This window comes from Cajanus cajan, chromosome 6 (genome assembly GCF_000230855.2).
Source record: "Cajanus cajan strain Asha chromosome 6, NIPB_CcT2T_4, whole genome shotgun sequence".
Lineage (NCBI taxonomy): Eukaryota > Viridiplantae > Streptophyta > Magnoliopsida > Fabales > Fabaceae > Cajanus > Cajanus cajan.
The window spans coordinates 64,911,504-64,936,973 of NC_138522.1; the positions used below are offsets into that span (position 1 = coordinate 64,911,504).

Consider the following 25,470-nt stretch of genomic DNA (forward strand, 5'->3'; position numbering starts at 1 on the left):
ATCAAAATTCAACTATTAAAACAATGAAAGATAAAATTTATAATTAAAAAATACATATAGAGACTAAATTCGTGAAAAGATAATATTAAATGTACATGTTTAACCTAAACTTGTGAGAAGATATTCAATATGAGAGGTGTACCAATCTGACAGGTTTATATATGTATTATTGAACAATTTCTGTAGCGAAAGATTAAGTAACATGCATCATAATAAGAGTTTATAATACAATCAGTGACTAATATCATGTACATAGAAGTTATATACAAAATATAGTACTAAAAGTAAAATAAACTTAAATGTCGATTGGCGCATATACAAAACCTGACTACATAAGAATAGCCAACAACTATAACCAAACATTTCCAACATGACTATCCTCTAATTGTACTAACAATCTTCTTAATCATGTCCTACTTTTATTCCAAGTATAATTATCACAATTCTAACCACAAGAAAAATATAGGATAAGTTAGTAAAAAGAATTTAACATGACATCTTATAAACAACGTTATCACAACAAATATACATAAAGCTTACAACAGAACAACAATTTCAACACAACAACTTAACATCTTACTGGAGGTACAACATAACAACGTATATATCATATCTAATGCGTCGTCACACATGTCAACTACAAAGATCTCTTACATCTTAGGATAAGCAATTTATGTGGCATGACCCTATTAAATCACAATGATTGGTATAATATCAAAGATAACGGTTGACACTAAGACCAGAAACAACGGCTAACACTAAGGCCAAAAATAATGGTTAGAACAAGATTATAAACAACGACTAACATAAATTAGATTGATTTATCAAGTTTTACCACTTAAACAATGAAGTATGATACTATGTCAGGATATAATAGTTTGGGTATGGGTTTACCACGACATTAGTCTGCAACACTAAACCACCTATAGGATTAGTTCACTAAGTACCTTCCAAATACTATAACCTTTTGATATTAGGTTAGAGGCTAAGTCCCCAACCCAATACTTTACTCAATTAATTGTTTTATACACGTGTGCCTTGACTTTATTCACACAAGGATACCAAATAAAATCTAGAGGAAACAACTAAAAAATAACTTACCCATTCTGAGGCCAACTTACTTACTAAAGGGTTTCAATCGGACACTTGGAGTACCGCAACGTATATCCACACAATGAGATATTAAGTTCAAAAACATTTTTTAACCCTCCTTTAGTTTCTATTTATCGTATTTAAAAGATATATCTATCCTACATATCTATAGCTTATCAGGTTAACAATTTTATCATCTTTCAACATTTAACTTATCAGATTTAACAATATATAACTCATACAACATTCAACTTTTAGCGTTACAACATAACAACTTAAACAACATAAACATTGTACATCCTTACAACATTCACAACTTTGATTGAATAATATCAGAAATTAGCTTAAGCAACTAAAATAACTTACAACTTTACAACATATCCACACATATAACATCTTACAATACCATTTATACAACTTATTCATCATTCATCGATTGAAAAACAACTTTAACAACCATTTTTCCATCATATAGTTCGCGCTCGACACCACTCATTGGATGCTCGATGCCATTAAGGTAGGGAGCTCCCTATCTCACTCATGTCTGACATCGCACAACTCGCACTCAACGTGATTGTGGTCGAGAAGGCCCCACACTCCCACACCCGACCTTGATCAGGCAAAGAGCTCTCTGCCTGACTCACGTCCAACGCTACACGTTTTAGCGTCCGGTGTAAACCCAAGTAGAGATGGGTCTTTCTCCTCACGTCTAATGTTATTCAACCCACACTTGGCGAGATTTAAACCTGAGATGAGTCTCTCTCTTCACGCCTGATGCCACTGATCCTACGCCCGGCATGATTGAGACAAAGACATCTCTTTAAAGTCTCACTCGACACTTAGAAGGTGCATCCGACGCAATATCAGAGTCTACATTTGTGCAAAACCCAATTTCGCCCAATCTTCTAAAAATCAGTAAATCCCAACAACATGCAACACAATAAACAACATTTATACAACCTGTACAACACAATTTGATCATCAAAATCAACATGCAACTACAATTCAATTAAGAATCAAGCATGAACCTCCATGAACACCTTATGAACAACAAAACCCACAAAAACCCTTTCAACTTCATCATTCAATCACTCAACACCTTTAATTAATTCATTACAATCATCACAACCATAGAATGCATACCTAAATTCAAAATCACAGCTTCCCTTACCTCTTGGCAACTTAAGAGGAGAAGAGAAGGTGCTCTATGTAACTTTAACTTTAATCTTCTGCTTCCATAAGCTCGAATTCTAGCCCACAACTAATAGGATCAACTGAGAAAATGATATAAAAGGAAAGTTATAGTAAGAAAGAAGAAGAAAGAAGGGAGACGGAGGAGATAATCTCTCTATAGCTTCTTTCTACAGTTCTTGAAAAACTTAAGTTATGAGCTTCCTTTTAAAAAAAATTCTTTTATACCTTTCCTAAGCCAACTCCACTTATTTTTAATCCAACCTTCTAAAGATTAACATGCTTTTAGGGTTTCCAACTCCAGAGCTTTTAGTAGTAATTGTCAAATCAAACAATAGGGCTATAAGATGACGGTGTTTGTAGTGTGTGATCATTTACAAGTACATAAACTAAAGTTAGTGTGTGATCATAGGGGAGTAAATGATAAGGTTCTAAATAATATTTAGACTCTTATGTCCTTTGAATAAGTGAGTTTTAAAGTAAATTTTAAGAAGATTTTTTTCCCTTTAAATGAGAAAGATATATTTAAAGTTTTTTTTTTGTCAACATATATGATATTTTCACTTTACAAAAATAAATAATAAATATTTTCTAATTGAAGAGCCCAAAAGTTAAGGTTAGTAGATTTATTTTTAGGTTAATGATGGATACATAATTTAACCTATTAAGTAAACATTAACATGATTATGAAGTGTTAGAGTTGTCTCTCCAATTGCGACTCACAATTATATATTTATATTTTTTACACCTTGAATATATTGTTAGTTTTTAAAAATATTTTTATTAATGTTTTTAATTCTTGATGATTTTTTTTATAATTCTTAAAGACAAAAAAATAAACAAACAATTTCTGAAACATGTTTAACATTTTTGTTTCAAAATCTATTTTGAAATGTTATTTATTTATTCATTAAATATTCAAGACTTCATGAAAGTTACACTCTCTTGCGACTGCTGTATACAAAGAAAGAATTTTTCTAAGTGATGACCTATGAAAAAGTAGTGTCCAAAATTTGAACTTTATATTAAATGAGTTTGATTTTATGTTTTACTACAATTTAAGACAATCAAGCTAGTTACATTATAAGTAAATTTAAAAAAAAAATGTTACACAATTAATTATTAAATAGATAATAATATTTAATTTGAGAATTATCAAAATATCATTGACTCCCTCAATCATGAAGGTGTCATCTTTTATCTACCATTTTACTAAAAAATATTATTCAGCATATAAGAAAAAATTAAAATTAAATTCATAAAAATCTAACTTTTTCCTAATGGAATATCATTAAATTTCACTTGTATCACTATAAAATTCCATTCACTAATTATTAAATATAGAAACAGTATTTTGTTATGTATCTTTTTGAATTATTTTATAGTTTTAGGAATAATTTTATTAAATTTGATTTCATGTTGAATATTGCATAAATAATTATTGTGAGAATATCAAGAGTTTTTAGAAAATAATCTTATTTGAAAGTTATATACATAATTAGAAGTAATTTAAGTTTTATTACAATTTATTTCGTGCTAAATATTGCATAAATAATTATGGAGTGATCAATTCAAGAATCAATCAATTTTTCAATCATTTAAAAAATTTATAATTTGATTTAATTTTCACATGAAAACAAGGTTCAATGCAATTGATAAATAAATGTTGTCAGGATTAATTTTTGATCATGTGTATGAAGATTTTGAATGTAAAACAAAACTTTCCATGTCTTGACGTCTTGAGAAAAAATTAGTCTTTAACATTCTGCTGGAGATATTTTTTCCTGCAAGTCACACATCTAATAAATATATTATATAGGATAATATAACATTTAATAATATTATTTAAAATAATTATGTATCATATGTCATAAACACAACATTTAATACAGATGTGAAATAATTTTTTTATATGATATATTTTTATAAACTAAATTTGTTTCAAATAATAGTGAAAAAGTTTTTTACATTTTAAAAATAGAGTAAAGAATTATTTTGATTCTTCGAAGTAATGAGCATTGTCACATTACTCCTTGAAACTAAAAAAATATCAAATAAATGATGAGAATTTCAAATAAATCCTAAACTTTATTACTTATTATCATTTAGGTCCTTAATTATATATTAATATTATCACTTTAATCACGTGTTTTTAATATTCAAGTAGATTCGATTTCTTCTTGTTGGAAATAGAACATGTTGGCTGAATTTGATTATTAATCAAACTTGGACGTTAAGCTTTTAACTTGTTGATCGTTCTGCAAATAAGTGTTTAGGGTTAAGAGTGCTCGGAGTTTTTATAAATGTATAATAGTTGACTTGTGACTGAGGGCTTTTACAAAAGGTTTGGTCATGAATATGATCTTACAAAAACTTTCTCTACGAGTTATAAAATCAGCTATTGTACTCAATTCTTATTCTTGACCAAACATGAGTAACTCTTTCTAACTGAATGACTTGAGCTGAGAATAAATTGAATTGTGATAAAAAAAAAAAAAAACTTTTTCCATACTCCAAATCTTTAATAGTACAAGAAAAAACATGACAAGAAAACCCAAATTAATTCAAATAAAAAATTTAGTCTTATTTAAGTTAAAATAAAGTTTGAAGAACTTAAATAAGAAAAACAACAACAATAAGGTTAAATTTGTTTAATCTTAAAAATAATACTTCAAGGTTCTAAATACAATTAAACAAACTATATATACAATAGCACAATACACTTTCTTACACATTTACCAAAAAAAGTACACTTTCTTACATTTCCTCCTTGGTTGATTCACATGAATTTGAGTTACAAATAAGTGTATCGAGAAAATATATATTACTAACATTGTAGTACAAAATATAACGAGGATGCTACAATACCAATGGCAGAAACTGAAGAAAAAAAAAGACTTGACAATTTCCCTTTTGCTGGCTTGCAAACAAGTGTAGCCAAATTATAAAGGGACATGAAATTACGCTTTAGGGCATTGCTTAATCACTGATTTGTACGGGAATAAAAAGGTTATTATAAAATGAGATATTATCATAGTGATAGTCCTGTTTTGCTGGGTTCAAATCCGAAAAAAAATAGGTGTGACGCGGCTCATCACCATTAGCCACTTCATAAAAGAAAGGCTTGGTGATATCTTATATGCATTATACTTGATGATATTTCTGAATAGAGGCACCAGAGGAGGGAAAAAGCAATGCAGTTACACCAGTAACATTTTGTCACATTAAAACTGGACAAAGCTTCCAAAAGCATAGGAAAAAAAGCAATACAGTTACATAGCCTTAACATCTGAAAAAAGTTTTCCTTCTGTAGTAGAAAGGATAACATAAACCATATGGAAGCCTATCGAATTCTCAAAAAAAGATACACTACAAGATGACGACATTAACCGCCCCGAGCTTCTCTCCTCGTGGCATCGTGCAATAGTTCAATGTCCACCCCTTCTGGAGGCAATTGCACATATCTCACTACCGACCCTCTGATGAAGCAGTTTCTTACAGAAAGCTGACACCAAATAGTCACACGTTACTGACTATAATATGAAGAGAATCAAAATCGAATTCACATTAAAGCTATTCAGGTCATATAACAAATTAAGAGAGCTAAATATAACAAAATTAAACCCAAAAAAAAAAAAAACTCAGCTATACATTTTCTCCCATTTAACAGGAGACTTGAGAAATCTGTACAAATTTCCCTTCATTTTAATGTTTGGTTCTCTCACACCCAAAGCTGTATTCTATAATCCTTTTCCAATTATATCCATAAAGTGAACATGCCTTATTTATCTATCGCAGCATACGTTGGTATTTATATTTTCTACCATCAAAATCTCTATAGTATATTCGTATCTTTTCATAATGGCATACAAAAATAACATTTAAGTCAGGGCCATAAAATTGAAACATAAGGGCATCCCCTTTAAAAGACAAAGCTACCAAACATATATAAAGTTATGAACTCCACAATCCCAACATACACCCCAATTCCCAACAATATACGAGATATAACTTGTAGTCACTTCAATCTATCCATATTCATGGAACATAAAAAATGAGCATTAGCAGCCTGAGTCAAATCTTTAAACTTTTCCCACTATTTGCTAGAATTAAACCAATTAATTGATTGACTTACTGTGATTAAATGTAGATGAAGAAAAATATATCCCCCCTTAATTAATAAGTCCTTTAAGCCTTGTTATTTAGCATAAACTTGAAGTATCAAACGCAAACTTATCAGATGCAAACATACAACCCACACTTTCAATGAAATCCATTTCATAGACACACATGAACAGTCATATAGAAGAAGAGTGACAAAAGACAGGCTGGCTAACGATGAAAATGAGAAACCTGATGTTAGCCAAAAAACAATCAAGAAACCAGACAAATATAATCTCACATTCAATGTTTCTCTAAGAAACCAATAGACAAAAAATTCTACCGACCTTCAGGCTATAATCAAGTCAAAAACACATTACAGGTACATAAATAAAATCCAGAAACCCTAGATCAATTTATTAAACATTAATAGAAAAACTGAAAGCATAATTTTTTTTTCTATTTTTTATTTTAAACTCTTGCAGTGTGTAAACTATATTACCACCCACATGGAGTTTAAAGGAGAAACTTGTACCCCCTTCCTCTCAATCACATACAAACAGACAACTATTGGACATATGCTAAATCTCAAGGCTATGTTCCATTAACTCATTACTTCGAGATGAAGTCTTTTACCACAACTTCCAATTCACATGTACCAGTGTACAATTCAAACCACAATCTACAGCTAAACTCAAATTTTAAAATTAGCCAGTAACCACACTCAGGCACGCCAATACACAATCCAAATCCTGGTTATATAACAATCTTATCATTTAAGATGCGCCAAATCCTTAAACCATTAAACACTCCATAAACTGATAACTAGAATTGAAACAAATTAAATTTAAAAATACTAAAACAAACTATTTTCTTTTAATACTTGATTCTATTGGAGGTGTAAACATCTGGATAGGAATGGGAGGAAAGGTGGCCTAGTGTGAGCTCAGACCTCCAACTTCAACATCACACCCAAATACGAATAATATATTTTTTTTTTATTAGTGGGAAAATAGAAACAACAAAATAGAATAGCAAACAAACAAACTACTCCTTAAATACAATATCCCCATCATATCTCCCAACAACAGTGAAGACATATGAGCAGGAAAAAATATTCCCAGTCTTAGCAAGAGAATCTATTATTTTATTCCCTCGATGGTAGACATGATGGAAAGAAAGCCTAAATGGCTGGCTTGAGAAGGCTCTGATTTTAGAAATTAAAAGAGCACAAGGGTGAGTCAATGGAACTCCCTCCTTGTTAAGAGAAATTGTTACAGGTATTGTCACATGTGAATCTGATTCACACATTATATTTAGAGAACCAAGTTGCTGAGCTATACACGGACCACGAAAAATTGCTTCAGCATTTGTATTTGAAGTGAAACCACAGGAGTCGGCATATTCCTCTATCAATATACATGTATAAATAATGAAACCCTACAAAATCAGTGGCTACCGGGAAATCTACTGAACCATAATCGGTTAATCCGAAATTAAATTTTAAAGCCTCATAAACCCTAATTTGAAACAGCTGAAATTCAGAAGATCGCAGAAGTACGGACAATGAAAGGAAACGTGTAATAGAAATGAAAAAAGATTAAATAAGGGTAGAAAGAGGGGAAACCATGTGAGGGTATTTGTCTTGATCGACAACGCGAGTGTTTTCGAGCTTGATGTTGAGGTACTGATCAACAGAATGCAACGTGCCTCTGATGGCCAAATCGTTCTTCAGCTCCACGGTTACTTCTCTTCCCACTAAATCCTTGAAGTAGGAGAAGAACAACTACAACAGAACCCAAATCGTTAGCGAAATGAAAAGAGAAAAGAAGGAAGAAGAAAGGAATGTGTACCATGTTTGCAGAGGAAAAGGGGAAACAGAACGCTTACGCTGCTGCCAAAATTTAACCTTATTCACGCTCAACCTCTATTCCAATAATAATAACTACATTTCACTCTTCTGCCGAAATTGCCCCCGCCCATGCGCAAACCCAATTGCCAGATGCTTGATGGATTCAAGATCTTTGGATCACAAGAAACACTTACAAAGTCCAGACACTTTTTTTTTTACTACAAAATAAAATTTAACATATATATTGTCATAATAAAATTAGCCCAAATATTTTTTAAAAATTATTTTTTTTAAACTACACTTCATTTCATTACGTCACATTAGTTAGTTCAAAATAAAATAAAAACTCTTTACAACATAGTTTTTTAAGTTACTTATATTTCTCCTATTACTGAACATGCAGATGAAATGACATAAGATTATACCTCTAGTGATATTGAATGCGAAGTTTGGGTACCACTATATTAAATATTCTAAAAGATTTCTATCATCTATAATAATTGTTTTTAACTCAAATAAAAAAGTCTCTCGAGAAGAGGATGCATATTTTTTTTTTTGAGGGGTAGAGGATGCATATTATCTCTACACACACATATATATATATATATATATATATATATATAATCTACATTCATCCCATTTTTTATAAATAAATAAATTTCTTGATTTTTGATAAAAAAAAATTTATCTATAAGCATCTAATTCAAATTCTCTTTCTATTTTAAAGAAAAAAAATATATCAAATAATATTTTAATATGATATGAGAATAAAATAAACACATTACATTATTAATATGTGAACTAACATGTCTATCCAAGTAAAATTGAAATCGAATTTCTAAAAGTCTCGAATAAAAACTTCAAATAAAAAGAAAATGGTTGAAGAAAAAAGACGTCACTAAAATTAGTGAGACAAGTTCTCCATGAAATTGAAACCCCAAAATATCCCTTACAAATTTAATCTTTTAGACCAACTATAAAACTAATTCTCTCTCCAAAACTTGATCACACTTAAATTTCCATGGCCCTTCCCCGGACCTTCTCTTATCAATAATAATATAAAAATCTTCAACTGTTAGCTCATGTTCTTAAACTTGAATGCATATCTTGTTTGGTAAACACTATTTAGTATTTTCAAATTTCCTTATTTTCCTAATTAGCTATTCGATAATCAAACTTCTATAAATTTAAGCAAGAAGGGGGAAATTTACAAGTTGACTACCAATTTTAAGAAAACATCATAAATGAAAGGTGTTCACGCCATAACAATTAATGGCCCGCATGGTCTTGAAGGGGTAAATTCTATTTTCTAAAACCCCAATCAAACTTGGTCTGAAGGCCGCGGCGGCTTAACTAGTATTGCTATATTGGCATAATTGGTACAAAATAGAGAATAGAATCAGAATATGTCTTTCAAATGTTTAACAGTACTTGCCCTGCTAGATTGAATAAACATACAGAATATCAAAAGTAAAGCATACAAAAGCAAACGGATCGACACTTCCGGTAAAAAGAAATACTTGAGATATTACAGAAACCTAAGTAAACACAGAACGGTAACAGCAACAGCACAAATTACATTTACATCTCTTACACATGAATAAGCTAAGAAAATTAAAAATTGCCTCTGATCCTATAAAAGATTTTATATATTCTCCCTCTAACTAAGCTCTCGCTATCTTTTAAAACGGAGAGAGGAAGAGGGTTGTACAGAAAGCTGTTCAGTGTTCACACTAGAGCCTTTGCTTCACCCGCCTCCCATTTATGTCACTGCCATCAAGTATTGCTTCATTCCTATGTTTGCACATGAAGTCCGAATGCTCAGTAAATCTGGCCACGTACTCCAATAGCTCAGTCAGAACAGATGGGCAACTTTCCTTCAAGTACTCAAATCCGTCAGTTTGCATCACAGCTGAAGAACCAAAAAGATGAAAATAGGTTAATAATAATTTTCTGGATGAAGGTTAAAAACAATTTCGTTCAAATTGGTCCGGCTAAATTTACAACACAAAACTCTTGTAATGTTGCATACATAACAATACTATTAGATGTGTTAACCACCCCACAAACAAACATAAAATATGAGTACCAAAGATTCCACCCCCGAGTTAAACCAAAATCCCGGAAGACGTATCTGATTGTTCCATAATCTATGCACTTCGGTCTTCTTTTTTCATTAAAAAATAAATAGCAGATAGATAAGAAAGCAGAAAGCAAAGTTTAAATATTGACAAACAGAAAAATGATTCGTAAGGTTTTCTGGTACAAACTGGTAAAAATTAACTGGTGATACAAGAATTGATGTCAACTTGGGAGTTGGGACAATCACCGAGCTGTATTTGTATGGATTAATGAAGTAGATAGAAAAAATCACATTGAAGTAAAACCATGTTATTTTATTTACAGCTTTAGCATTTTTTCATGCAAGTTCAGACTGGGAAACAAAATGAGACACAACGATAATTGACAAGCTTCACCGTTGATATAGTAACGAAATTAACTTTCAGACCTTCTAGTGCCACAATTACCCTCCCCATATTGTACTATATTTTTCGGTAAGCAACGAAATAGAAGTTCAGATAAGAATAACAAACCTCTTAGATTTTCTGAGGTAGCAATAAACTTGAGACAGACAGCTTTCAGCTGGAAACAATGGTGCTGCTCAGCCAAGGCTAGAGTTGTAGCCACAGTATTAATTGCAACATCTTCACAGAGACTCTCTTCGCACATCAGCCTAAGCCTCTCTAAGCCATATCGATCAGCTGCTGCTAGAAGATGCTGACACATCAAGGTTGATGCCCATTTTGAGTTCAACCCAGTAAGCTCTTGCATGTCTGGTAGCGAGTCCCAGTATATAAAATGAAGCAATGCCTGAAAAATAGAGAAATGGCACAAGTGACAAAATAATCTACATGCATATTGCTCAGTGTAATTTATCAAGTTAAACTCAGCAAGGCCCGCCAGAAGCCTTGCATGTCATAATTGTATGGAAACCAGAGTCACCATGTACTCCCCCACAATGTAATTACAAAAAACTAAACCCATGACGTTTGCTTCTAAGGACATCTAAATTCAGATGTAAATAGAAGATCTCAATTTTCTTGGCATATTTAAAATTTAAAATATTAAATAAACTATTTATTATATTACGTCAAATCACATTCATGGTAGCACTTAGATAAAAGAAACTAGTAGAATTAAACTGATTAGCAAGAACCAATTTCCCAGCCAAAGAATATATCACAAGACATCAATTATTCCCATGGCCAAAAGACAGCGTGAATCTGCCTATAATAATCTAAATGCAAATTCTTACAATAAAATGTCTTTTCTTTCAATGCCAGAATTCATGTTTCTTTTTCAGCAAAATGATACTACAAACTATAACAATTATATGGTCAGAAGCAAGCAGTACAAGTTTCCCAAGGAGAACCTAAAAACAAAGGAACAACAAACAACTGAGCAAGCTCGTAACTGTCAATTTAAATGAGAAAGGCCTATGCCTTCCCTATGTGGACTGCCAACAAATGAGTGATCATCCAACAGCAAATGATGCTACTATTTTGGCAGAGATACCACAATTTTCAACTTCCCAAACAAACTAGTAACTGCTCATATGAAAGAAAAGGGTAACACAATGAAATGTCATTTTCATAGGGCCCAGAGGAGATGTAGTCTAAAACAAGCATTACGAACAGATTTTGCAAACCTATTTCAGAACAATACATGAATCAGATCATAGTAGTGGGTACATCAAAAGACATTCCTAATAATGGAACTGGAAAAGCAAAACCAAGGAACAAATGCACAAAATTATAAAACGTGGACAAAATAAAAAGGCTTAAATGTGTTTTGGGTCCTCAAGTATATCATTTATGCAATTATAGTCTCCCAAATTTTAATTGAGCAATTTTAGTCCTTAAGTATTGCAATTGTGCAATTTTAGCCCCTCAATTTTTAATTAAACAATTTTAGTACCTAAAATACTATAATTGAGTGATTTTAGTCTCTCAATTATTGCAATTATACAAAATTTAACCTATTTAAGCTACATATATTAGTAATTTTAGTGATAATAAATTATACCATTTAACACATAAATGAAAATTATAATATATGTAACTTAAATAGGTAAAAAAATATATAATTGCAAAACTTGAGGGACTAAAATCATACAATTGTTATATTAAAGGGACTAAAATTACTTGATTAAAATTTGGAGAACCAAAATCGTATAATTGCAATAATTGAGAGACTAAGATTGCTCCATTAAAACCTTGGATGCCAAAATCGCACAATTGTAATACTAGATATATCAAAAATGAATTAAGCCAAATAAAAACCAAAACCAAATTAGACAAACCTTGAAAACTGGAGCTTCCATGTCTTCAACTTTAATACACTGGGTATTGTGATCTTTCATAGGACCAAAAAGCTGGGCTCTGAAAACAGGTGAACGGGCTGCTAGTACCAATTTATGAGCAGGAAAAATTTCTTCATTCACTTCAAAATTCACATCACTTCCTTTACCACTTTCCAGCAGTTTCCCAAATTGCTGACCAATGCTAGAAGACGGTACAGCTATGGTATAGATTTTAGGACCTTCTGTTCGCGACCTTACAACACCAACACTACAACTCACTGACAGACAATCGTCTTTAAGGTAGTCTGATGTCTCTAGAGCTGTTCTCTTAAAAAACCGCTTGTAACCCCTGAAACACCCAACACCAAACAATCAGAACATACCAAAAAAAAACCACTAGTCCCATTAAAAGATACCAATCAAAAAGGCACTAAAATTTCCCCCACTCCCTTCTCCAATTATTATTCACTTCATCCCTTTTCAACAGCACTTGTTACTATTATAGCAACCAATGTTTTAAATCCCCTATAGCAGGGCATAGCAGCTGAACCCCAAAACACTAAGTCAGGACAGCATATGGCAGGATGGCCGCTATTCTAATTTTTAAGTTTTTTTAATATATACATATGTATATTCTATTACTTATTGTTATTATTTATATATTTGCTATTATTATATTAATTCTATTTAAATATTTATATATACTATTTATTATTATACTACCATATTAAATGTTTGACACTATTATATAGTATTAAATAATATATAATTATGTATTTATGTTTTCTTTGTTTTGTACATATTAAATATTACAGTGCATCTTATAGAGTTATAGTTTTTATAAAAGTAAAATATAATTATAAAAAAATAAAAAAAGCAAAAGAACACCTTCCATAATTATAGGACTAATTTGGGTACAGAAGGCCAAATTTGGGGTACTGGCCCAGCACCCTCTCAGACTCTAGAAACAAAAAAACCTAGCTTCTTTCTCCCATATGCCACCTCCTCACAGAACTCAATCATCTTCTCTTCTCCCCAAAACAGAAACTTGTCCGCTGCTTCTTCAACCCTAGACAAGAGCAGAAGTTACAGAACAGGGGAGCCAAACAACTGCAGAACAGATGCAAGCTGTCAGAGATGGCTGGAAGAGGTGCGTGGGATAGAAGTGTCAAATGAGATGGAGATAGGCGACATGTTTTTTGAAAAACAGAATGGCAGCAGTATCCTGGCCACTACACTGAACCAGGCCACCACGGAGGCCCCTGTCGCAGCCAAGAGCCACTCTACAGTGGCACTATAGCGTGCTATTCACCACCCTGCTATCGATGGATGATATATCTCACCACATAAATCACTCCACGAACCCCTAATCCATCAGACAAACAGTTCAATCATATGACACTATACAAGACTTACCAGTTAAAAATAAATAAAGAAATGATCACACAATTTGGTATACAACAGCTATATTCAATATAAGATAGGTACTTGTCATGGAAATATAAATTGTAGTACCTCAAACCTTCTAAACTTCAAATACTCAAAAGGCTCCTGCTAAATGAGTAGCAGTACCCTTGGGTACATGTTAAAAAAAAAAAAAAAAAACTTAACCCAACGTCCCAACCAATTAAAAAGTAAAAACGTCCAACTGCTTTAAAAAACCATGCAAAACCTTTCCTTTTCAATAAATGCTCCCCGTTTTTGTTTTCTTAACCTGTTCCGTGAAAGAACATGTTAGCATCTGTAATGCAAACCCATCACTGTCACAAATACACGCAAGTTAACAAACATGGTAGAATTGAAACATAGCCGAGTACCCCCAATGCTGATTTTACTTTTTCAGACTACATTACACAAAATAAAGAACAAGATTAATAATAAAATTTGAAAATGAAAATATAAATGAACCCACCACATACTACCGCGGTATTTCAAGGTGTAGGGCCCGCTCTCGAGGGTCCTCTCGAAATGGCTATGCACCTTGTGCCTCTCCTTCCCACTCTGATCCAAGAGCGTCAACTCGAAGAGAGCCCTAACGTCGGTGCCGTCGCTGGCCAACGCGATGAAGAGCGACACGTAGGTGGCATTGTCCTCCACGCTCTTCCCATCGGGGTAAAAATAAATCGCCCAATCGTACCCTCCGACGGAAAACACGTCGGAAGCTATGTACTTCCCAATCCCGATCCCCTTCGAGAGCGAGTACCCCGTGATCTTGAACTGGTGCGACCCCCTCACCGTCTCCGTCACCGACGTCGACGACGTGGTCGCCGGAGCCGAGGAGGGATACGCCGATGAGGAATTGGCCGACGGCTTCGCGAGCTCCCGGAGAATCTTACCCATGCGCCAGCCACCGTAGCGCAATCGACGATGCGTTGAATTGGAACGACGGAGGGAGGGATTGGGAATTGGGAATTGGGAATTGGGGAAGTCGAGTCGATGCGCGAAATTGGGGAGGGGATTGGAGTGTGGTTTTGGAAAGTGAGGGTTTGATGAGAGAGGATATAGGTTTGGTTGGGGAAACTTGTCAGATTCTGGAAGATGGGGAATTTCTAGGGTTTGGATTCAGAGAGAAGAAGGGAACTGCAGAAGAGAAGAAAAAGAAAAGGTTGCGAAGAAGCAAATGAGTTGTAATAATATAACTTGGCTTTGTCTTTAAATTATTTTATTTATTTTTTGGGAGAATGAGTATTGAATAAATGATGAGACGCGCAACTACCTCTCTTGATCCGCTCGCTTTCCTTTGGAAACACGTGTGGGTGAAACTGTAATAAAAAGTTACGACACCGCTGAAGGTGGAGGCACTGGGTCGTCTCTTTCTTCTTCTACCATTTACCAAGAAAGTTTTATCAAGAGCCTCAACAAAGAAAAAGAAGAAGAAAGCAGATAAACCTACATGCTACAACAAGTTTCTTACATTACTAATTATAGGAGCTATTCTTTGCTTTGATTAATGTTATTCAAATTACTTTCTTAATTCCCTCTATCAAAATATTGGATTAAGTTATTTGTTTTTTCTTAATGAGTCGGTTTAAATTTTTAATTGAAACAGACAAAAAATCAGTCGTTAGTATTAAATTGCATGAATATATTTAGAATTCAAGTTCGTTTTATTTGTACACTTACTTTATATGTTGATAATTTGTTTTAAACAGTACCAACTTCATCAAAATTGGGAGTTAAGTTATTAGTTGAACAGTTGAATTATATGAATCTACGTGTATAAAATAAATAATATTGAATTCAAGTTTGTTATGCCGATAGATTTACTATATATGAGATTTGTTATAATCAGTATTATAATCATTAACTCCATCAAAGTAATAACTCATAATTAAATAAGTGAATTATTTGTTGAAACAATTAACATGTGTATATTAAATTCATAAGTTTTATACTAACGATATTATATATATATATATATATAACTTGAATTTTTCACTTGTAAACTAAAAAGTAATTTGGATGTAGTGGTTATGTTTATTTTAGTTTTTCAAATAAAAATTTATTTTAATCTTCTTATGACGTCTTCTATTTTATATATCATAACACATAATATAATATTAAACTAAAATATTTCAATATAATAAATAAATTTAAAATTCACATAGGTAAAAAAGCTCACATTATTAACATAAATTAGACTTAGTGAAAATGACAATTTACAAAACAAAATCAACTATTTAATTTAAATACGTAAATCAAATCTTAATTAATTTCTGGTGTCACATGTACTATTAGAGCAACACCCAACATTATGGACTAGGTTTCGTCACCAACATTCTCAATACCATGTTGATGATCACCTACAACAGTCACAAAAAAAATACAAAAGAAAAGGAAGTGAGAAACATTTTATTATAACTCACGGTATATAAATGCAAAGTGACTAGTCAAACACAAACAACACATATGATAAGATATAACATTCTCAATTGCACATTATTATCATACTTAATTCATTCACAATATAACAGACAATAACATATGTGATTATAATGCACATGTAATAGACATTGACTATATATTACCATGTACGTGACATAATAAAAGCATCAGACTTATGTATTGTCGCTAGTAACATGCTAAAGAAGTCTAGAAGTACATATGATGTCACACCTTTTGCGCAATCTCATTATAAGGATATATTACCATGGTATGGTCGGGATAGTTTAGTCGGGCAAGATACATCCCGTGCTCATAAGGGCAAAACTAAGACTTTTAAACCAAGTTATTTCCAAGGTTGATTCACAAGCCTTTATACAATGGGCCTTTCCTATTAGTGTATTTCATACCCTTTCAAAAATATTTTTATACATAAGACGCATGTTAATCAAACTCAATGCATTATATTCACATGACCTTGTAGTTTCGCATATCACATGTTTCTCATATCAGATTACTCATCATTCATAGTCATACATTCATATATAAAAAACATAGCCTATCTATATCAGTGGCACAACACATAATTACAATGATGGGATTTAACAAAAGTATAATAGAGAATTCGCAAGTAGGACGACGACTAACATCACACATCCCATGCTTGATACGATATCTTTAGAGGATCACGTTGGTCTTTATCTAGATTGCGCTCGACCTGATCGAGTCCACGCCCAACGATAATACCATTAAGAGTTTTCTAGAGTGTTCATGCTTGGCAAGAGTTAGCTCACACTTGACAGAAGCAACATAAGGAACCCTTAGAGTTTTTGCATCTAACGAGGGCATCTCACGCTCAACATGAGGGACTTTGAGAGCAAACTTTGTTCTTAACGACGTATAAGAACAACACACATAGCAAAAAACATAGAATGTGTGTTAGCTCATAACAAATGAAATGTTGGGGTAGTGTGTGTCATGAACTTCAAGAAATTGTTGTCCAAGTTGTTGGTTCAAAGTTAGTTCTATTCAATTTTTCAAATGAGTGGATAACATCAGCGTGAGTTAAATGCAAATCCAATTTAAAAATGTAACTAAACAAATTACAAATTTAATTTCTAGACAAATAAATTCGATTGAATTTCATTCTTATGTGAATTTTAATGATTTTTTTTTATGTAATGGTGGGTAAAAGATCAAGAGGGAATTTATAAACTATTTTAGTTTCAACTCCAAAGTAACATGAGATTTTTTTTTGTATTAAAAAATATATTTATAATTGAAGTTATAAGTATGTGATTAACTTCTTATTAGTATTTTAACCCCAATTTCGTTACATTAATAAGTATAATATATTTGAGATATTATTTATTTTTGTGTAAAATGATGTCTTAATAAGATAAAAAAATTGTTTATAAACTATAATTAGTCTTGAATATTCTTAAATAATAGGAAACTTTTTTTAATTATTAAAACATAATCAATTAACTTATGTGAATTAACATAACTAGTCCGAGTTAATAATTAAATAACATGTCATTCAACCGGTAAAAGTTATATTGAACATATTATTTTTTTATTCTCTTTCATTTTTTATCCTCATTAGTTTACTTTTGATTTCTTGTACTTTTTGTAATTTAAAAATTATTTTATATAAATTTTATTCTCCTATTTTCATTATCAAATAAATACATACGTTATTTTATATTAGTCAACTATATTATTAGTAAATATTGTCAAATAGTTTGATTTAATTAGTTAACTTGTAAATTTTAATTTTTCAACACCAAGCTTATAACTTATAAACTTTTGGTTAATTTATAATTTTTTAACTAGCCTATAAACTAATTTTACTAAATATACCCTAATTAAAAATTAAATTATATTTTAATATCCTAAAAATACAGTAGTGTATTTATTATAGTTTTTTAAGCACAAAATTTGTTAAAAACTAATATATTATTTACTATATTTTGATATTGTTATATTCTCAATCCACATTAATATATTAAATGTGAGTATTTATATTTTAAAATAAAGTATTTACTTATATTTTTCTAAGTCACCAAACCGACCACAAGCTAATTTTCACAAATAAAAGTAAATAATATATATTAATATATGTTGTGAACATGAAGCCGACGACAAGCTACTTTTGTCTTTCGTGGGTTCCGAACGTTGACTCTCACGCTCCTGCATACCATTGGTTGTTTATTCCATTTCGGAAGTTTCTGGATTAAACAGGTGGATTTTTTTTTTTTTGGAGTTGATGGATCACAATAAAACCTAATAATTTATGTGTTTGGGGTTTTGTGGAAAATAATTGGGATTTGAGGTGCGGGAAGGGATAAGTGTATGGGGGCGTGACCCAGGGCACGAAAGGAGGAAACTTTGGCTACAGAAGGTTGTTTCTTTAGCCGGGTTTCTTTCAAAAATGGTGCAGAGTCTGTGTTTGATGGCTTCTCATGGTTACCCTCCTGGCCTTGTCTTACACCCCCAACTGGGCTTGGCCGGCACCAATATCAAGGTAACATCAACAAGTTGAGATTTTGCTGGTTTTAGCAATGTTAACGAATGGAATTGTGTTATGCTGTGAATCGGGTTTATTAATATTAAGAATTAGCAAAGGGGTTGTGACAAAGTAACCTTGGTATGATCACTCAATGGAGGGTTGGGAGGGGAATGGGGTAATTTTTTCACTTTTGGTAAATATTCTTTAATTTATTTACATTTGTATATTTTATTATGAAAGGAATTGTGTAAGAGATTATCATGTTACTTTTTCTTCATAATTCATCAAGGCTATCTTCGGAGGAGGGGAAGTTAATTTTTCTTTTCTTAATTTAGCGAAGAGTAAAACGTTTGAGTGAATGCATTGTGATGATTTGAAGGTTACACGATAATCTATCATTTCTAGGGGATGTTCACCTATAATACTATAAAAATTCCCCTCCAAAACTCTTCATCCTAACCTGTTTTCAGTGTGAAGAATTAACCTAAAATGGATCACAATTAAACTCATAGTAATACCCTCCATGTATTTGTTTGCCCCCCACCCCAAATTTTGAACTCATGGCATGTTTACATGGTTATAAATTCTAATACTTCTTGCCTGCATGTTACTTATGAATTATGATACTTTTTTTTCCAAGACAGGGCTATAAAACATCCTTTCCTTCTCCAGTAGCAAAATCAGAGCTGATCAGATATCAGTCTCCTTGTCTTAAGCCAGGACTGTGTGAGGATTTGAGGAAATCCGAAAATGAATCGGTTGATTATAATAATAAGTTTTTCAATGTTGACTTCTCAGTTCAAAGACCCATGCTTATGGATGACCAAGGTATGCTTGATCAAACCATTTTGTAGTCAACTTTCTCTATGATGTTAGATAATTGTTTGATCATTGCCATGTACCGGTAGTAGTGTAGAACATGTGATGTGAAAAATTCTAGTAAGAGTACTCCCCCTATTTTTACATGATTCTATCTCATTTTCTCATAGACTAGTCATGTGGAAATATACCACATTTGACTAGGCTAGCTAAAGTACTTAAATTCTATTTGATGTAATGATCCTGCAAATACATTTTAAATTTCAGCATTCTCTGATTGCTTCTATTCTTCATGACTTCCAAATTTCATTGCATCTCTCATCATACCACTGGGGATGGTTCGCTTTTGTTTGTTGATTCTTCATCTTTCGTTCACATGTTAAAGTGATAATAAAAACCTTGGGAGAACCACACCACAAAAGCTAGCTGCTGTAGTTGGAGAGCCCAAGGCCATATAAAGTATAAACTAGAATCCCATACTTGCAACTTGGGACCCAAGTTCCATACCAGGCAATTGAATCCTAACATTCCATCACACTTTGCAGCCCCGGGGCATAAGCAACTTGCTGTGCAGTAGCCCTTTGATTAGTCTTGAGTGAACACTACAATGCTGGTGTCATTACTTGCACCACTTGTTGTAGTTGAGAGACATAGTGGAAGGAACAATGGGAAAACCACATCACAAAACTAGCTGTTGTAATTGAAGAGTCCAAGGCCTTATTAACTCCACACTAGAATCCCATACTTCCAATGTGGGACTGAATCTTGCAGTTGGATCCTAATAAGTGGCAGACTGGCAAGATGTTTTGTATTACTAACCTGCCTAATTAGTATAAAAACCAGAAAGCATACTACAAAAATTTGGTTGACATATTTTCTTCTGCCTGCATTTACTGTTGAGATGAGTGCTTGAGATGATTTATGCTGCTAAATCCTTTGTGCTGCTTTTACATTATGTGTCTTATTCTGACTTCTGAATAACATTATTTGTCTTTGGTTGCAGCAAAGTTCTCAAATGCAGTACTTTTTGGCTTTGGCATTGTTGAACAATGCACTAAGCGTGATAAAATTTTAAATCTCCTAATGTCCGAGACTGCTGAAGCAGGGATAGATGGAGCAAATTTATCCTTGTTATCGGATTTGATGAAATTGCAGTTGTCAGGCATTAATGAACCTCAGCAACCATTGTCATCTCTTATCTACCCAACTGGCAAATTCAACATCCAGAAGCCTTTGCTGCATTTTGTTCAAGATTCAGCCCTTTCTTCAAAGATCATGGTTCATCCAGATGGTCAAATCACATTTATGGGTACTGCAATTGAGTTGAAAGACCTTCTCTCTGTTGTTGCCGAGTCATATTTGTCAAAATGCTCACATAAGTTTGGAAAGCAATCTATGCTTGTTCCACACTTCAGTAGGTATAAATATGTTGACCATCGTTACCTTTTTAAACTTTAACCAATTAAGTGTAATTCTGACTGTCCAGACATCATAAGGACTATTTTATTTACTTAAAAATTCTTTTTTATTTTTATTTTTATTTTTTTATAGTTGATAAATAATTTTCTTTGAAAATTATGTTGATCCTTGGATTAGCATCTACTATTCTGGATCAACTAGATTTTCAAAGGTCAAATCTTGAACATGGCATTTGTTGGGAGGGCATCCTAGTTAGTAACTACTCGAATTGTCACTGGCAGCAGCTCCTAATGGTTTATAATCTCATAGCAATGCGTTGTGGGGATTCCCTGTCTTTGACCATAGAAAATATGAACACATGTGTGGTAATTAATGTAAGTTAGTTTAGATGAATTGTTTGACATGTATTTGCATAGTGTTTCCTTGCTTCAAATGATTTTTTAATTATTGTATTATCATTATGTTCTTCAGTAATAAATACGACCTTTCATTTTCTATTCTTCAAATTTAACTGTCTATTATTTGTATCCTTTGTATCAAGGAACTGACTTTTGCTGAGACTCCATATTTACAGGGTGAATATCAATGAAGTAGAGATAAGCCATTCCTCCACACTGAAGATTCAATCTGCCTTAACTGCTCCTTTAAGGAGGTATGCAGAATACACTTTCCAATACCCTTTTTTAGTATTTATTTCACTGAGCATTGGACTGTTTCTATGGTGTGAATTTTTTAAGTTAGTTTAAAAAATCAAACTTTTGTATGTGCCACAGTAGGGTTGAGACCAAGTATCCTTTCTCCTTTCTCCTTTCTCCCATAAGAAAGAAAACTGCAACAAGAATGTGGGTTGCAATAGTAAATCTTAGGTGCTTCTTGAAACCAGAGACATAATTAGGTTGCTTTATTGCCAACATCTATACTTGTGGTTCAAACATAAGTTTTTGTTCCTGTAATCAAACAAAATCCTATGCTAGACGAAAAATGTTCTATTATATATTTGTATTTTGGAAAAAAAAATTATTTGGTACGTTTGTATTTAGGCATAATTTGTGTTTGAGAAAGAATAAAAATGTGTTTTTCAAAGTTTTATGCAGAAAATAATGGGAAAAAAACATAGTTAATGAAAACAGTTTGAGCACTAAAACTCATTTTCAATGAGAAATCAAACACAATAATTATGATATTTTATTTTCCAAGATTTTTTTAATTGAAGTTATTTTTTATGGAACAAATTTTAGTGGTAAATTTTTCTCTGGAAGTTACTTTTTATTCAATAAATTTGGACAATCATTCTATTCTTTGTAAAACTTGTGGAGCAGATTAAACATATGCATCACTATTTTGCTGTTTATTTTATCCACATTTGAGAATATGAGAATAGTCCATCTAAATGATTTTTTGACTACCTGCCTTACGAGAAAGGGTTATATTCTATGGTTTCTTTTAATATTGACATTATACATGGGTGTGGATAAATGTGATCATGTTCAATTATTATTTGCCTTTATTTAAGTTGGACTGTATCTGCCCAGTTTGTGAATAGCCTCATCTACTGAATATGCACTGGTTATAGTAATTTTTTCTTGCTCAAAAAAAAAATATAAGATTAATGCTTCTCTCTTGTCTAGCAGTCCTGAGAAAGTCAAAATCAAGCCATCACCAAGAAAGAACAAGAAAGCAGGCAGGGAGAGGAATCTCTACAAGAACTATTCACATGCTTGTGAGATCCTTCTGTCCCTGATGGTTGACAAGAAGCAACGTCGGAAAACGGTAATTCTCTCACTGAAGAAATCTGGCCCCGAGCTTCCTGAGCTCCTGACACAAGTTTCTGCTGGCATTGCTGGTACCGGCCTAGCGGTCCTGCTATCTGTAATCTGTAACCTAGCTTGTGGAAGGTCTACCATTTGTGCTTCTGCCTTTTTCAATACTGGGTTTGGATTTGGGATGGTTTGGCTTTCTGGGGCAGTACATAAGCTAAGGGCCACAATTGTCAGCTTGAGCAAGAATGCAGGAAAGTTGGCTTTGAAAGAAGAGGAAATGATGCAGAAGCTGGATAAGAGCATAAGAGATATTTACTATACTGCTGCAGCATTGTTAGCAGTAGTGGTGCTAAGGCTTGCTTGAGTAACATCTCCAAAGATGTAGTTTGATCATTGATGAACTGTATATGCTATATGGCTAATTGGGTAAATGCTCAGTTATTTCTGGTTGGTTGATGTCTACAGTGATGGCTTTTGGTGAAGCAAATAGCAAAGCAGACAGTAAGAACAAAGGTTAGAAATAGTTCCACAATGAGATCTTCACGCCCAAAGTTGATAAACAAAGGTTTGGCTGTTAGTAATTTCCTACTAGCATTTAACCCAGGAAGCATTGTTTAGTACCGTAGCTTGTAATATAGAATTTTGCAATGGAATTAATAAACTGACTTTCTTTATTATTTCATTGTTAAAATTAATATGCTGTTGTCTGTCGAATTAAGTACTTAGGTTGTTTAAAGGTAAAAAAATTATGTAATTTGATTTTTGACATCATGTTATTTACAAACCAAATCACTTGTCTTTGTTCATTTTGAGTTAATTTTATCTTAATCATAAGATAAAGAGAAAAAGAGAAGATAAAAGTGAAAAATAAAAGGGAAAGAATTTGTTCTTTACCTCATGTATGACATTGACGGCCTACCACTTGGAGGCATGGCCTTCAGTTTGTTTTTGTCACCATTCCGCAAATATTTAACGATTTTGGCATGCAAAGGATAAAGTTGAAGGGGTAAAAGTAATTACATGATTAATTATCAAGTAAACATTTTTAAATAGGTATGTTAGGGATGTAGTTGAATTAAGTTTTCACCTTTCACAGGTTGATTCGGTAAGATTTGTGATCAAATTTAACTTTCATTGTGTATAATTAAACTATCCAAACTTTTTTTTTTTTTTTTTTATCTAGTCTAGTGGTTGAGGAAAGGGATTGAGGTAAATGTATCCGTTCTTGCTGTTTCTATATTCTTTTCTTTAGATATAAAAAAACAAATTATTCAAATTAATTTCTTAACGAGAACCTATACTAAATAAGCTTACGGTCTTAAGGTATCTCACATCGAAAATGATTAAAATAATAAAATCATAAAAACATGTCACATTTTATGGATATTCAAACTAGATCAAGTAAAAATACTTTAATTGTTAAAATAATGATACAATATTATATTAAATATTAATATTTTTATTACAAATAATATTATTTATAAACATGTCTGTCTGTCTTAAAAGCCCATAATTCTGGCCTACTTTAAAAGCTTTTTTTTTATTTATTTAAAAGTAGGCCTAACATTTTACTGATAGGTCAAGTTAGGTTTTAAATATATTAGGTCAAAACAAATCTTAAGGGACCATTTTGACAGAAAAGATAGAAATTGATGAAAACCAGTGCGGATAAAAATGGAAAGGCTTAAATGTGTTTTTAGTCCCTCAAATTTAAGACAAATTTGTTTTTAGTCCCTCAAATTTAAAATTGTTATTTTTAGTTCCTGTAATTTTCAAAAATTTTATTTTAGTCTCTTAGGTCATCAATAACATATTTGAAAGTCACTAATTAATATAGTTATGCAATATCAACCGGATTTAATGTGATATTTTCACTAATAAGGACACTAATAGGTAGATTTTATGCAATAATGTTTGATAAATTTCTTAACAAAATTTGAATATAAGGACTAAAATAAGATTTTTTGAAATTACAGGGACTAAAATCAATAATTTTAAATTTGAAAGACCAAAAACAAATTTATCCTAAATTTGAGGGACTAAAAACATATTTAAGCCAAATGGAAAAGATGAACATAAAATGTGAGTAATAAAGTAAAAGTAATGATGTTCAAGAGAAATAAAAAGAAATAGGAAAAGATAAATAGAGTGAAAATAACTAATGACCACATCTTTTTGTTTCTCTCTTACCTCATTTTTTCCTCTACGGAACACTTTTTTTATGATTTATTTTTCTCTCTGCCTTATTTCTCCTTCACCAAATAAGGAACTAGGTTGTAAATTGTTAACTTCCAACAAACAACTTAACCTAGTTTCACGTTATCATGATCTGCGGTTACAAGTAACTGTGTCACCTTATCCCTTGAATGACGAGGTGGAAACACAACGGGTAATTTCTCTAACTTCAGTTCTAACTTCTATATATATATATATGGGTACAAGTAACGTCTTGATTACATCAAAACTCTCAAACTTGAAC

General features: G+C 32.2%; 3 protein-coding genes across 4 annotated transcripts; 1 reads left to right on the forward strand and 2 right to left on the reverse strand.

Annotated features, from left to right (window-relative positions):
• Positions 1 to 5,483: 5,483 nt before the first annotated feature.
• LSM2 (Small nuclear ribonucleoprotein family protein) lies at positions 5,484 to 8,394 on the reverse strand. Its single transcript, XM_020358410.3, has 3 exons — positions 8,238 to 8,394; positions 8,012 to 8,170; positions 5,484 to 5,788 (listed from the first exon to the last, which is right to left on the reverse strand). The coding sequence occupies exons 1-3, from the start codon at positions 8,238 to 8,240 to the stop codon at positions 5,669 to 5,671; spliced, it is 282 nt and encodes a 93-aa protein (XP_020213999.1). The 5' UTR covers positions 8,241 to 8,394; the 3' UTR covers positions 5,484 to 5,668.
• A 1,229-nt stretch (positions 8,395 to 9,623) lies between these two features.
• On the reverse strand, positions 9,624 to 15,255 carry BPM2 (BTB-POZ and MATH domain 2). The gene is made up of 4 exons (XM_020358408.3): positions 14,512 to 15,255; positions 12,600 to 12,948; positions 10,831 to 11,107; positions 9,624 to 10,148 (listed from the first exon to the last, which is right to left on the reverse strand). Exons 1-4 carry the CDS (start codon positions 14,937 to 14,939, stop codon positions 9,970 to 9,972), a joined length of 1,233 nt encoding a protein of 410 aa, XP_020213997.1. The 5' UTR covers positions 14,940 to 15,255; the 3' UTR covers positions 9,624 to 9,969.
• Positions 15,256 to 18,653: 3,398 nt separating this feature from the next.
• On the forward strand, positions 18,654 to 23,668 carry LOC109797029 (uncharacterized). 2 transcript variants are annotated; one of them, XM_020356916.3, is made up of 5 exons: positions 18,654 to 19,008; positions 19,638 to 19,821; positions 20,816 to 21,230; positions 21,806 to 21,883; positions 22,860 to 23,668. In XM_020356916.3, exons 1-5 carry the CDS (start codon positions 18,916 to 18,918, stop codon positions 23,353 to 23,355), a joined length of 1,266 nt encoding a protein of 421 aa, XP_020212505.2. In that variant the 5' UTR covers positions 18,654 to 18,915; the 3' UTR covers positions 23,356 to 23,668. The 2 variants fall into 2 exon arrangements, with proteins under 2 accessions (XP_020212505.2, XP_020212506.2); XM_020356917.3 differs by having other exon boundaries at positions 18,659 to 19,008; positions 22,863 to 23,668.
• The last annotated feature ends 1,802 nt before the right edge of the window (positions 23,669 to 25,470 follow it).